The sequence below is a fragment of the Malaclemys terrapin genome, chromosome 14 (assembly GCF_027887155.1).
Source record: "Malaclemys terrapin pileata isolate rMalTer1 chromosome 14, rMalTer1.hap1, whole genome shotgun sequence".
Lineage (NCBI taxonomy): Eukaryota > Metazoa > Chordata > Testudines > Emydidae > Malaclemys > Malaclemys terrapin.
The window spans coordinates 12,922,685-12,938,126 of record NC_071518.1 but is presented as its reverse complement, the minus strand read 5'-3'; the positions used below and the strand labels follow the sequence as shown (position 1 = coordinate 12,938,126).

Below are 15,442 nucleotides of genomic sequence, written 5' to 3'. Positions count from 1 at the left end.
GTTTACCGTGAAAATAGACTACAAAGACTCTAGACCACTGGGTAGCTGGTCTAGCTCATTTGTTCTGAGGTTTGGAGTCAAAACAGTTCAACAGAATTGTAGACAAAGGCCTTTAAATTGAACATAGTGTTGAGAACCTTATTGAGATCCATTCAATATGTAAGGCTGGCAAGTTCAGGCTAGCCTTTTGTGATGTTGCCAGTGCCTCCACTGTTTGAAAAGTTGACTTTAGGAGTATGAATAAGGCTGTTTTAGTCATGGATATTTTTAGTAAAAGTTATGGACAGGTCAAGGGCAGTAAACAAAAATTCAGGGCCCTTGACCTATCCATGAATTTTACTAAAACTATGAGTGATTAAAACTTGGGTAGTGGCTGCCCAGGGGCCCGACAGGTTCTGGGTGAGGGTGGCCCAGCTGCTTGGGGAGCGGGGCAGCAGTGCGCGACCCGGGACCGGTGCTGGCGGGGGGGGCATGTTGGCGGGGCTGAAAGGCTCCCTACCTGGCTCTGTGCTGCCTCGCTCTCCCTCCCCCCCAAGCAGCAGCCGAGTTTGGGTGTGGGAGGAGGCAGGAGGTTGGGGCACGGCATTGGGTGAGGGAGACTCTGGGTGGGGTGTACCTTGGGGAGCTCCCTGGAAGCAGCAACATTCCCCTCGGTTAGCTGCTAGGTGGAAGCGTGGCCAGGCAGCTCTGCACACTGCCTCCGCCTGCAGGCACCACCGCCGCAGCTCCCATTGGCCGCAGTTCCCGGCCAATAGGAGCTGTGAAGCCAGCACTGTGGGTGGAGGCAGCATGCAGAGCTGCCTGGTCACACCGCCACCTAGCAGCTGACCGAAGGGGATGTCCCCGCAGGTAAGCGCCGCCCAGAGCCTGCCTCATCCCGCCCCGTGGCCCAACTCCCTGCCCCCTCCCACACCCAAACTTGGCTGTTTGGGGGGAAGGTGCAGTGGCCCGAGACTGCCCCAGCAATGGCCGGTGTGCTGCCTGAGCTGGGCACACCGGCCGCTGCAGACATCACAGAAGGTCACGGAATCCGTGACTTCCGTAACAAATTCACAGCCCCAAGTATAAGCAGTTTCCTCTAAAGATGCAGTGACCTATTAACCTTGTATAAAATTCTGTCCTTGCTCCTTTCTGTAATATCTTTTATATCAGCTGCTGTGGATGTTATAGACTGCTTTAGGACTATTTTATGCAAGGTTGAATTAAAGTATGAATGTTTTAAAGTATTTTGTGTGATATGTAATGTGTGTTTTTCCTATAATGGTATATTAAATGTATGCATCTCTTTTTAAACAATTATTTGTTTACTTTTTATTTTTATTTCATGATTTGCATCTTCACAAAATTCAGCTAGATGGGAGATAGAAGAGATCATGTTAACCTTAAAACTGTCTGCTGTCAGTTTATTGGGCTATATAAAGTTGTGTACCATACAGTGTATGCGTTTAGCAGAACCGCAAACTTAGAATACTGCACTTGGCATTGAATGCTACACTCATCCATTCATTTTCATGATTTATATTCACTGTGGGCTTCTAATGTTAAACAAGGGAATTCAGACATGTTCCATAACACATTTACTGTAACATGATACCGTGAACTAAACTTGCTGTTATTTATCTTTTTCTTTACTTTTTTTTTTTTAATTTTCTCTCGTTGCAGCATAAAGCCAAGGTAGAAGCTATGACCTTAGACCTCGCTTCTCTTCACAGTGTGCAGCACTTTGCTGAAGCATTCAAATCCAAGAATGTGTAAGTAGTCAGACAGAGGATTGTATATCATAACTTCTTGTTATTTTAATGTCTTTATCAGCTGAGCACAATTGGTAGAATTCATCACAGTTGGATTGACTTAGAAACTACAATAGGTGAATTCAGCTTTTTCACAGGAACTGAATGGTCTTTTTCCAATGTGCATATTTTTACATCAGTTAAAGAGTATTTATTTTTGCAGAGTGAAAATTAATTACAGATCTCTGACAATTCAGTGTATAATTCCAACGTTAATGGGGCATTGATACCTCTGTGACTGTTGAATACGGCCAAATCGAAAATATATCCAAAACAGCTTAGGCAACTTTTGTCAGGTTTCCAGTGGATTGGAAGACAGCCAGAGGTCAGGGATGAGCACTCTCTCAGCTCTCTCTCTGTTTCTTTTTTTAAAGTGTTTAAAAAAATAGTCCTACAGGCTAGGGGGCTTTATTTTCCAGACCTATCTGTGAAGTGGTTGGCTTTAAAAATTGAAATTAAGTAAGATGACAAGTTCACTTAACAATTGGACAACTTATATTGAAATAATCAGGCAAGATTCCAAATGATTTGATTTAGATTGAACAGATCAATTAATCACAAACTTTAAGGTATGATTTGGAATCATTAAGTACCAGCTGTTGAGGATAAATTCCACCCATTGTGCTTTAACCCAAATTTTGGCCCACTCTGATGGTTATGACTATTCAAACCTAGTAGTGATTTTTTCCCCCCTACAAATATTTCTGTAACATAAACCTCCTACTATACTTCCCAAGAGAGTACACACTTTTAGACAAATATTGTAGTGGCAAAAATATCGTGTAGAAAGAACGTTTTTTTTTTTTTTTTTTTGCTTTTGAGATACTGCCAAAGCTAAATCTCACATGGATAGACAGATGACATTTGAGTACTTACAGGTCTTTCAGATTCAGAGAACTGTCAAAACTGAATTTCAGTACCAGTTACTTTACTGCCAGAAATCCTGTGTAACTATTCTTATCATATCATATTAAAACTTTCTTATGTGTAAAACATAATGACAAATGGTAGAAACATTGCCATATTTTAGTACTGACCATTCTCATACTGTTAGAAGAGAGAAGCATTCTGATTTTACTGCTTCTTGGTTCTTAACATGTTATATGCTTTACCAAAGAAAAAAGTATAGAAGGCAAGTTAAGGATCATAACTTTTTTGCCTGTGCAATTCTTAACTTGATTTGAATGCTGCAGTTCCATGTCATTGTCACCCAGTCTGAACCATTGAGTATACATATATCTTTAAACCAGAAAGGGAAAGCATGCTCAATTAAAATTTCCCTGGAGGACTTAAAATCTGCAAAAGTCTCTCCCATTGCCATCTAAAGCACGAGACAATGTAGAATCAATTTCTTAATGCAAATCATGTCCATTTTGTTTTTGTGCAGTATATTAGAAGTAGCAGCTTATCTCCTTTGGCTTTATTTTGTCTTTCTGTTATGGAAAGATTTCTTATTTTTTTTACTCCTTTTTCATTGCAGTTTGGAAAGTGTCACTAGTACTGTCTTAGTGGTAGTATACTATAGGTCAATGTTTTTAGCCACAGCTTTGCATTACATCCTGAACCCTCTCTCTCTCTCTGTGTGTGTGTGTGTGTGTGTGTGTGTGTGTGTAAGAGAGAGAGAGAGAGATCGTGATCTCAAGTATTCCAGAAAAGTTTAAAGTTTGTGTCTGTCATAAGACTTGTGGGGGTTTCACCAAAATGAGCTTTGAACAATATTTTTGTTTAAATTGTGATGGTGGATGGAAGCCAGATGCCGCACACAGCTGTGAGCATTAGATCTTTTATCTGATACAGAGGAGCAGGTACCTCCTTACAATCATCTGCACTGGTAGGGGAATGGGCTAGAAGGCCTACGATATCTTTCTATTTCTGATTTCTGTGATTTAAACTGTATCTAGGTATGCTCAGAAAAGCGATTATGTAGCAGTAGTGTCTTGTTACTATGTTGCCTGCTGTGTGTGTCTTGCAAAACATATCTGTGCACTAATAACTGTTTTATCTGTAGTTTATTATTATTATTACAGTAGTGTCCAGGGCCCAATTGGATCAGTCCCTTTGTACTTGGTGCTGTACAAAGAGAATTCAGGATCTTACAATCGTATGGATAGATTGTGGTGCATTCTTCACACTTTCTCAGGAGAGTAAGGGGCATCCAGAGCACAGCGAGCAACTTCTCTAGCGCTCCTGTACCCCCTCCTCCTACGTGTAGGTGGGAAGGGGTGGAGCCTTGACTGCTAGCACTCTCCCCCGCCCCATTGCAGTGTGCCAGCCAGAATAGCTGTGCTTGTGCGTCAGGAGATATATGCTGTGCCAAATCGACAGCTTTTTACAATCACCAAATGCCTGTTTCTCGAACCCCTGGCACCGTACCATAAAATAGCAGCACAAGAGAAACACGAAAGTGTCTTCTGCTTCCTACATCAATGACAAAATTATCAGCTGAGTTCTGATTCCTGGGTCTAAGTGGTGGTGATATGTGGAGCAAAAAGAGCACAGATTTTCAGATATCCAGTAGTGCTGCAGTGCTGTAATTAAGGAGAAAGGGTAAACAAACCTAATTTGATATGTAAGCAATTCTGGGATACAAATGGCAATCCCAAGATGCAATTTTTACAATCCCTTTTCTGATGATAACCCTGTGAGTGGAAAAACAATCTTTCTCTCATCTCCCTTGCCTGTCGTCACCAGGCTACGGAGCAATAAGGAACTATTTGATCCTTTAAAAATGTAATTTTTATTGCAATGCATTTTGCTAAAGAAGCCACTGGTGTTATGCTCTGTTTAACCTCTTAGACTTCTGGAGCTGAAGATGGGTCTCTCAAGCTCTCTCAATAATCTCCTCCATCCATTATTGCCTCAGTGGGAAGCACCCGGGCTCTTCGTCAGCTAACATCTTCAGGGGCTGCTCCCCTGTTGACTGGAACTGAATAAAACAGAGTGTGGGCTTGGATGCTCAAGCCCTCTGACCTCCCAGGTGCTGATTCTGACTCTAGGGAATTACATCAGATAAAAGGCTGGAGGGAAGGATATCAGGAGATGCACTGAGTATGCTTAAGGTACCCCCATTATTCTAGATGAGGTGCAGGTTTTTCCTTGTCTAACAGTAAACCAGGGAAGAACCTTAAAGGGGTCACGTGATCCAAAGCCCTTTCCCTGGGTAAGAGATCTAAAACTGATCCATTCCAGTATAAAGGCTTTTCTGAACTAGAAATACCCAAAGCATCAAAGCATGAAGCATCCTTGCAGGGGGTTTCAGAAGCCAGTCAGACAATTTCTAGTTAGCAAATCCTGGTCATTGATCAAGCATCTTTAAAAATAAATAAATAAAAAAAGAGAGGGAGGGAGGAAGATATTTGTCTCCTTTAGAATATGAGAGTCTGAGTATTTCTGATAGCAACTTGAAGAATGAAAACAATTGCATTGTCACAGGGTGACTGGTGCCTTTAAGGGGGAGCCAGGTTCAGTGCACCTGTGACTCGTCAGCTGACTTCCAACTGGGCTTTAGAAAAAGCACGTGGACTGCATAAAGGAGAGCTACCTGAGAGCAGACTGGAAGAGTCAGGGAGAGGCAGATACCACTCAGCTGATGGGGTAAATCCTTGGTGGGGTGTATGGGGTTAATGCAATCCTTCCTCCTGCTGAGGGTAGAGGGACCACCAGGTGCCAGTAGTGGGAGAGAAGGGGAGCCGGCTGCCACTGTCACTCCAAATGGAGAATTTACCCATGGAGAAGAGGAAGGGTCCTGGTTGCAGTATGCCTAGGGTCCCAGATTGCCTTACTTTGGCCTGGTCACATGGGTGATGGACAAGCGTCCATAGGTAGAGAGGACTGTAAGAATTAAAAAAATGCTTAGAAAAATGACTCCACCTGAACATGGGTTGTGGCTAAATATTCCACAGAAGCAAATTCTTCACAAAAAAACAGCTCAGGAACATTATACTGTTGTTGGTTAATTTCAGAGTCCAGTCTCAGTCACAGCTTGGTCGCATCTCTGAATTTTAGCATGGATTGTGGCATGTGGTTTTGTAATCCTGATTTGCTGACCCACGCATCCTCTCCACCACCATGGCTGCACTTTAACCTTTCCCATTGAAATGATTCTCTAAGTAAAAGTGTTAGCAGTTGGATGAGGTCAGAAGAACGGGGGGAGGGATAGCTCAGTGGTTTGAGCATTGGCCTGCTAAACCCAGGGTTGTGAGTTCAATCTTTGAAGGGGCCACTTAGGGATCTGGGGCAAAATCAGTACTTGGTCCTGCTAGTGAAGGCAGGGGGCTGGACTCAGTAACCTTTCAAGGCCCCTTCCAGTTCTAGGAGATAGGATATCTCCATTAATTAATCAAAAATGTATTTCAGTCCCAGCTGTAGTGGACCTTACTACTGAAGTTGTATAAGACACACCCCTTTTATCCATATCCAGCCTTCTCCCTTTCAATAGTTATAAACCCAGATGATTTATTGGATGTCTCTGTTGTGGAAACCTCAAAGAATTTGCCTCTTTATGATTGTCCTAAAAACCATTGAGCTAAAAACCATTGATTTGGCATCAGTTGCTTTTTTGTCCAGTTGAAAGGGCCAGACCATCCAGTTTTCTGTATCAGGAGATGATTAGGCTTTAGAACTGCAAAATAGTGACCAAGTCTTCTCTTAAATGCTTTATCCAGCACACACGATATGAGGGATTGGGGTTTGCATTATCACCCTTTATAAACACATTTGTTGCCCTGATGTACAGGCATGCATCATAGCATTTGCATCTAGTTCATTTGTAACTGTGTTTGATGGTTCTGGGCTCACGAGTGGACAATCTCAGTATTGCAGTTGAAATTTGAGGTGCATCTCCTACCATGCCTTCTGGCTCAAACTAAAGCCATCTTGATCCAGACAGTGGAAAAATCAAACCAATTTTAGTTAACATTAGGAAGAAAATAATAAAATTATGTTGCTGAAAGATCTGATTAATTTTGGGAAAGAACATTTTTAGAAGGTATTTCAATTTTATATACATTCATCACCATTTTAAAAAGGCAGCACTTGCCAGCCATTACCATTTAGTAGTATTGAAGCTGAAAGTAACACTTTACACTTACACAGCACTTTTCATGCATAGATTCTCCCTGCAGTTATTTTTCTATTTTTAAAATAAGCTATGGCTGTGGTAAGATTTGGCAGTTGCTGACTGTTTAATTGTTCCTATTGTAACAGGACAGCGGTTAAAAATTATGTTTCTGGAATGAAAAGTTTAGTCTCCTTTTTCCTCATCCACACCCAAGTAGAGAGGACCAGACTTTCGGTTGCTCTCCTTACCTGCACCCTAGCAGTCTGTGAATGAACTATTTTTTCAAGCTGCAAGCAGAAGGATGCTGAGATCTTGTGGGTGCCGTTAAGATTTCAGAGTATGCTAAAAACTTGCTTCAGAATATTACTCCTCTTTGAATTTTCCTATACTGGAAATTTGTTAGATTGTGTTCACTCATTTTAACCACAAAGGAATCATAGGCATAATTTAATGGTTTTATACATAATATATATAAAATTAAAGCTCTTTAGTAAATTGTTACATAGTTAATGCCTGACATCTAATCCACCCCAAAAACTATGTGGATATGATTTAAATGAATAATCAGCATTCACATTATGCCAGTATGCTTAGAAGTTCCATAGAAGATTTTTGTGCCAGATACAATTGTTGTCACTGCATATTGTACTTCAGAATTTGAATATATTTTCTTTATAAATCTGTAAAAATCTATTAATCCCTTTGGCACGTATAGAAATACCTTCCATGAATTAGAACTAGTAACAGTTGAACTATTCAATTTGTCTTTTGAACTTAGAATACTTTTGGCATTCTGTCAGTGCCACTCAGACATAAAGCAATGTTCCAGCCAACATTGTAGATTTAAGAGACATCTAAAAAGGATCCAGGTTGACTTAAATATGCAAACAAATGCATAGCTGAGAAGTTACTATTGCAGACAGCAGATATCTTGCATTTAAATAAGATCAGAGGCTGACTACATTTATAACATACATAGTAAAATTAGGGTGAAACTTTTACATGTGGTGGTATTGAGCTTTTCTAAAACCTGGGGATTGGCTGACTGCGGAAATGTTTTCTCTTTTCTAAGCTCTGCTACACTGTTACTCTGTCTTGTGAAAGTGTCAAGCTATGTGGATCCAGCAGCTAATAATCAGTATTTCTGAAAGTAAAAACTTAAACTTGACCCCACCTCAGTGGAAGCAGAGATCTTGCTCACCAGATCACTTCAATTTCATTTGGTTTATCAGATATAGATATGAGTCTTGTGAACATCTGAGACTGTAGGAGCTGTTTTTACAATTCAAGGTACCCAAATACTGACTTTGGGCATTTTGGCTCAGTTTGTATCTAACTTCTTGGCTTTGAAAATAAAGAGAATGAAAGAGACCACTTTCTTTTGAACTTGTTTGTGCTTTCTCTTTAGTACAGCCAAGATCAATGCTGCTTTTGGTGCCAGAAGGATATTTGAAACTATCTTTGGTGACATCTCTGGCCAAAGCTTCAGCATAAGGGGTAATACTGACAGACTTCAAAGTAAGTGCCCCCCACCTTCACTTAGAGCAGGAGTTTTTTAGGTGGTGGTTATGCTTAGAGGGTCAGAGAGTAGAGCAAAGCATCAGAGGCCCTCCGAGGAATGCAGCTTTACTACAGACCTGGGCCCTAATTTATTGTATAAATTTGAACTAAAAGAAAAAACATCAATCTGTGATATTGTTAGTGATCTGTGTTTATGAAATACAAGTGTACAGATTAAATAATAAAATTCCTGTTCAATTCTCTAATGAAAGGTGAAACACAAATGCTTAGTAGAAACCCTACCCCATAAAGAAACAGCAAGCAATAATAACCCCTCAGTTCTCCTTAATCGTTAAGTCAAAAGCCGGGGCAAATAGATGGGTCTTCCAGCATGCTTAAAAGCTCAAGCTTTGTTAGAGAAGTGAGGGGGGAAAGTTCCATAGTTGCCTCCAGATCCCACATGTCTACATCTGTGGCTGTTAAGTTGAGCATTTTGTATGACAACACCTCTTGGGGAGGAACACAGCTATAGACTGTTTAGCTATAGCCCCAAGTAGAGCATGCTTCACTAATCCAGTTGGAGGTGATAAAGGTCATGGATAACTGATGAGGTCAGCTGGCAAAGAAAAGGTCACAATCTCCTGTTCTGGCAGGTTGGGTGGGGGGGAGAGAGAGAGAACCTTTAAACTGAGCAAATTTTAATTTGGGAATCACTGAGATAATAAATATGGCACCTAACAATGGCATGATAAGAGAATCATTTTCTGAGTGGAAATACACTTTAGAGGCAGAAACTATGTTCCTGAATAAAGAATCCAATCTATTTCCACAAGATTTAACGAACCATGAGGGCCAAATTGGGTATATAAGCAAGTAAAATATTTATGATTTAATAAGCATGATTAAAAATCTTTTGCTGCAAATGAAGTAGTAAGCATTTTGCAGTTTTATAGCTTAATGGGTAATGAGAGAATAAAAACAGTGTGTGTGTATTTAATTGATATTTTAATTTTAACAAAACATGAATATCACAAAGGACAGCAGTAACTATTTAGTATATAGTTTAAATATATTTAGTCTTTTGTGAAAAGCATCAGACAAGAGACAGTCAAAACACACTGAGGCAGAATCATTGGGCAGAAAAGTATGGTTGCTTTACTGGTGATGTGAGAAGGGCCACTCATTTGCCAAATGTCTTAATCCTAGAATCCAAAAGCTTGTGTTTTACTCTGGCAAGGTTGTATTTCTTCATTAGCTGTTCCCAAGGTGCAGGGAATCCCAGAGGATGTCAAAGTACATCAATTTTTATCATAATATGAAATTTTTCAGATCTGAATGGCAGCATGCAGCTGCTGGGGGTTTTCTGAACTCTGTTACAGTTGCACATATCTCTAGGCAAAACCGAGAAAGGAGTTGTCACTGGCAAGTAAAATGTATGAAATGTTTTATTGTTCAAATGATCAACCATGATCTTGAAAACATTTTCTAAGGACTTTGCTATTCCCATGATAGGTGTCAAAAAATAAAAAACTACAAAAAAAGGCAGATTACTTTTTTTATAATATACTTTTTCTGCTATTAAGGGGTGCTTTGTGCGTATGGGTAAAAATCGTACCTCTTGAAATATATGCTGAAACAACAAATCATTCCACAATTATTGTAGAAATTAATACTCATTGTGCACTTCCAGCAGGTTTATGCTTTGTAAGTGCTGCCTGTAAATGTTTATAAAAAAATGAATTACAATCAGGGTTTGGGGAAAAAAAAAAAAGCACTTGTACACTTGAAAGTGGAAAACTGTTCCAGGTGAGTGCCTATAACAACAGAGTAAAGTTTACCAGACTCTGGACACTTTCCTTGCTGCTACCTGTAGCATTCTGGGCAGCAGAGAGAAAAGCTTCTCCTCCTCCATGCCTGAGGTTGCAGGGATGAAAGACAATAAGGTAGCTTTCCAGTGGTGGAGAAAATCACCACTGCAATAGGATTTAATGGCAGGAAAAAGAGAGAGGGCAAAACTCCTTTTTCTTCCCAACAATCAGAAAGTAGGGAAACCTGCCAAGTTATATAGGTGCTGAGCTCAGACCAATGTGAAAGTTGGGAGGGCTCACATTAGCATCCAAGGAGAGTGGGAAGTCTAGTCTTCCTACCCCAACTCCCATGCTCACGTTTTCAACAGCTAGGAGAGTGAGAAATACTAAAAGTGGTGGGGAGAGACATACTGGCTTGCAGAGACTTCCATGCAGAATAGTAACATGCATTTTGGATTTCATAGCTGTGCCAGGACACAGGAACTGGACCTAAGATAATGTTTTTTCAGTTTGGTTTGAAATGCTGCCCTATGGGGGCATATTAGGACGGAGTGGAGAGCTGACATTTGTTCTAGTTTGTCCCAATATCCTAAGTGTGGCACTTTCTGTGAGAGAGAGAGTTGTAACTGACACCAGGTTATAACCCTGTGAAAGAAAGTCCAGTGTGGTGGATAATGGTGCCTGAATATGGGAAATGTCCCTCACATGACTCCAGTAGAAGAAGGAAGCCAGACATACTGGTATGCTTGGATGATAAAATCCTTTCTAGTGAAACGGCGCAAACTGATGAAATGTGAGGCATACCTCAAAGTCTGGAACATTAGTTTATCTGTCTCAGTGCTCTCAAATACAGAGACTCTTGATCTGAATTTAATAATATGCCCTACTACTGTTGGTGAACAGAGGTGGAATCCTGGGTGTTGCTTTGGGTTTCTGCAGGATTCTGGGGAATCAGGGTCTCTGGAGCCAATATGGAGTGACTAAGATGCTCTAAATCAGTTCTTCCATAACTTGTTTGAGAAGTTCAGGAGGAGTGGTAGAGGAGGGAAGGTGCATGTCTAGGGACTGAATTGGTCAAAGGAGAAGGTATCCACAGTAGTAAGTCAAAACAAAACAAAAAAACTTGACTCACCTTGACCTTTATTTTTTTAAGTTCATTCTGTAAACATTTCAAATGACAAAGTGTGTGTGGTGGGGGCAGGGGAATTCCTAAGCCCCAGGATTTCTAATATCACATAACATGTGTACAGTGTGTAAAACAGGTGAATGTATGAGTCATGGCATGTTGACAAATTAAACTCTATCTGAATTCTCTTATTTCAAATCTAACTCCATGATGTAGTTTAAGGTGAAATCCCATGTTTAGATTATTTTTGTAGGAGTTCTGAGGGTGGGATAGGTGTGAGAAAGGCCAACTGCAGGGTAACATTGCACATGTTGTATGAATTATTTCCTGATTTTTTAAAGGCAGAACCTGCCTTCCTTGTTCAGATGTTGACCTTTTAGTTTTATATGTAGAGGAACAAGCCCCCCATAAAGAGGAGAACTAGGCCTGTCTGCCAGTCTATTGACATCTATCTAACATCTATGCTCTTATATCACCATAGTATCTGAGAACTTTCCCAGATTTAAAAAAAAAAAACAGCAATATCAGTATTTTCCCCTTCCTTCACAGGAGGAAGTAGTAAGTTACTTGATGAGATTAGCTGGCTTTTTATGTATGTCCATTGTTATGCGAGAGGACGTACTGGCAGGAAAAAAACAAGACAATAGGGTGAGTTTTACATTTAGTTGTGAATGCAGTCAGATATTGGTCACTCTTATTTCTTTTTTTTTAGAAAGTTCTGGATTTACAGAAGTGCTGAATAATGTAGGGGAGAGGACTGAGCTGTACGGGGTTGTTCAGATGAGGTTTCTGGAGGCAGATGGACAGTTGCCCATAATGGCTTTGGAGTTTGAGCTGAGGGAAGGAGCTAAACTAGTTCAGTCCATTTCCATTTACCCATGCAGCCTCTTGGAGGTGGGGAAGGTGTATTTGCTGATCAACAGTGTCAAACGCTTCAAAAAGGTACAGCAGGATGAGAGTGGATGTATTTCTCCTGTCTGTGGATAAGAGGAGATCATCCATCTGGGCTACAGGTGCTGTCTGTGTATCTTGCCTTGCAGTGAAGCCTGTCTGACAGGCATCTGGAATACAGGAATCTGACAGATGGCATTGGAGGCTATTTTTTGCTGCCTTCTCAATCAGCTTCCTTAGAAGAGGGAAGTCAGACATTAAGCAGTAGTTTATAAAAACACCAGCATCAAGCGATGGTTTCTTTAGTACTGGTTAGACTATTCCATGTTTTAAGATGGTTAGTAGATACCCTTATAAATTCATTGTGAGTCTGTTAGTGGGAGCTCTAGGTGTTCTCTACTATCCCACCATGTAAGAAAGACTAATATCAGAGTCACAACTGGTGGCTCAAATTGCCCTCATTATTACTATGACTTCTGTTTGTGTAAATGGGCTGAATTTCAAAAAGATGAGCATGGTTCTAGGCTTAGCTTGGTTCTAGGCTAAGCTTATTGTTCCTCGTGGTCCATGATGTCTTTGATATGGGTGCACTTTCCGTGAAATAAGATGTTTTTTCACAGCAAGAGGTGCCCAGTTTCTCTTGTTTATTGGAACAAGTCTGGGTTTAAAGTTATGTGACAGAAAAGTTCTGTGGGTTGTGACTTTGCTTCTTCTATAGCAGAGGAGAAGTCACAGCTCTCTACATCCATTTGTGGCTGTGACATAGGTCTACAGTTGCTTATGGGACTTAGGGGATATGGCAAAGCCTTTTCTGTTGAATTTCTGTATAATTCCAAACAGTATGAACTTTTCAAATCACTTGAGAAGTGCCCCAGATGGTGTGACATTCTGCTTCATGGGAAGATTTGAGAAGTATTCCCTTTGCATAACGTTCTAGTTAACTGTTTCATTGTGTTTTAAATGGGAGAACACCAAAGCCAAAAACTGCATTGACATTTTGGTGTGTTTGTTTAACCTCCTAATGCATGGGCTACATTTGTTGGAAAATATTATTCTTCCATTTGCAAATTTCCAGTAATTAATTCCCTTGAAAGTAGCTACTGCTGCACAGGGCCAGTTCACAAGACTGTTGACAGATCATAGTTTTGCATCATATGCTAACAAATTGATTGTTAAATTCCATAACTAATTGATTTATAGAGATGACTTAATTTCCATATCTCATTCATTTATTAACATATTCTGTATATTTTCAAACTGTGCAGTTTCTATTCGGATTACTTTATTTCTTCTAATAGTAGATTCAGCATAGCACATATGATCTGAATAACTTGTCCAAGAAAAGAGTTAGTGACTTGTCATGGATATGTGCAGTGCACAAGGCTGGAGATATTTTCAAGACATTAATAGAAAAAATACCCTTGCTACTTCAGAACACTTTTTACAGTTATCAAATTCTAATTACTCATCAACATAGAGAGAGGGGTTTTTTTCAATCACAGTACCACTTGCAGTTAAAACATTACATTCTTGGGTCTGCTATCCTGAGGATGGTAAGAAACGGTGACATTGTACTGTGGTAGAGCAGCTTATATGCTGGTCCCAATACATACTTAAATTGTAATGGTAGAATGCATTAGCTCAGTTGGTGCAGTGTAAGTCACTAGCTGAAGACATTTTAAGGAGACATAAGGGTAAATTTTCAAAACACTGTACAAGGTTTTAGCTGTCTGGTGCTTACAGAAATGTCAAATAGGAGTCATACAGTTAAAGAGAGCTGCCTCATAATGTCAACACTAGGCATAAACATAACAGAAAATCCTGCCTTGGTGCTGACTTTTTTTGTTGCTATTTACCTGTACCTTTGATGAAGAATAGTAGCAGGCTACTTTAAATGCAGAAGATTATTTTATAGGGGTCATAACGATGGCTAATGCAGACTGCCCCAGTTTCTCAATAAACTGGTGAACTCAAGGTCATAGTCCTGCTATCCACTAAAACTATTTCAGTCATAAAGCAAGGCTTTAGTATCAGATGTGTGGCGTGAATTGTCATGTAGCCTGAACATTCAGATACTGCACAATGAGATGTTCAGTGATAAAAAGCACTGCACCTTGGAAACTAGAATCTGCCCTTGGTGGTTGAAATTCATGATCGTACAAGGGCTGTTACATGGCTAATGTGAAATAAGTAGGTGATCTTTGTTCAGTTCTTATTGGGTAGGTGTCCACATCACAAAAAAAACTCACATCACACTTGACACTTATTGGCCCCTTGTTAGCAGCCTCACTAGAGAGACCAGGGACTTAATGGACGTGGGTCCTGAACTATCATCTCAGTCCAAAAGGTGGTCCTTCCAGAACTGAAATGAGGCTCTGTAGCCATCTCTGCTGATACTGCCCTCTGGGTAAAGAGGACTTTATTTTCCAGGACTGTAATTCTTGCATCATTTACAAACACTAAAATTAACTAAAAATAAAAAATTCTGCTACTAACCATTTAGCTAGGGAATTTGATTAAAGTGTTTCTATTTTTATTATTTGTATATTTTTGTACAGATAAAACTAATTCTTGTGATAGAATACTGTAGAGATTCATAATTTTAGGGACTCTCTTGAATCTTAATTACTTTTAGTTTAAAAAAAACTTTTAGTAAAAGATGTTATTTCAAAAATAAAAACCTCATTAAAAAGAGGCAGGAGTAATTCTCTCTTTTTATAAAACTCAATTAAATGCCTTTACAATTAAAAATTCACAGTATTTTATAGTTTTATATTCTGGAATCCTGTTTTTAATTAATTGAGCTGACAGGTTTAGGTACAGGGTACATATTTTGCCTCTGGTAGTTATTGTATAATTAGCATTAATGAAGGATATTAAAATGTGGTTAGGTAGAATATAGTCCAGGTTCATATGTGGGCTCATTCTGTCTTATTGTGTTCTCTTACATCAGATTGTGTCGTTTTATGCGGTGTTCATTTGCCTTATACATTTAAAGGCCAACTGAAAGTAACAATGAGGAATATTCTTTTTATTGTCATTGGTGTATTGAGAATTCACAATGCAGTGTCTTGTCATAAAGTCATTGCCAAGTACCAACTACAAAATTTATATTAATGTACCTCACAAACTAGCTTTTTATTTTTGAGGAAAAAAGATGTCTTGTATCTAGGACACTAATTCATAAATTAAATCATCAGATAAATATGAAAAAGTGAGATAATGCATATTCACAGTGTAAGCAGAAACTAAATTAAGCACTGTCCCT

General features: G+C 39.6%; 1 protein-coding gene across 1 annotated transcript in view; it reads left to right on the top strand.

Moving 5' to 3' along the window:
* WWOX (WW domain containing oxidoreductase) overlaps positions 1-15,442 on the top strand; it is a 680,961-nt gene that overhangs the window by 173,429 nt on the left and 492,090 nt on the right. The window contains exon 6 of the mRNA XM_054049157.1: positions 1,663-1,751. Coding sequence (XP_053905132.1) covers positions 1,663-1,751 — 89 coding nt within the window. The remainder of the gene's footprint in view (positions 1-1,662; positions 1,752-15,442) is intronic.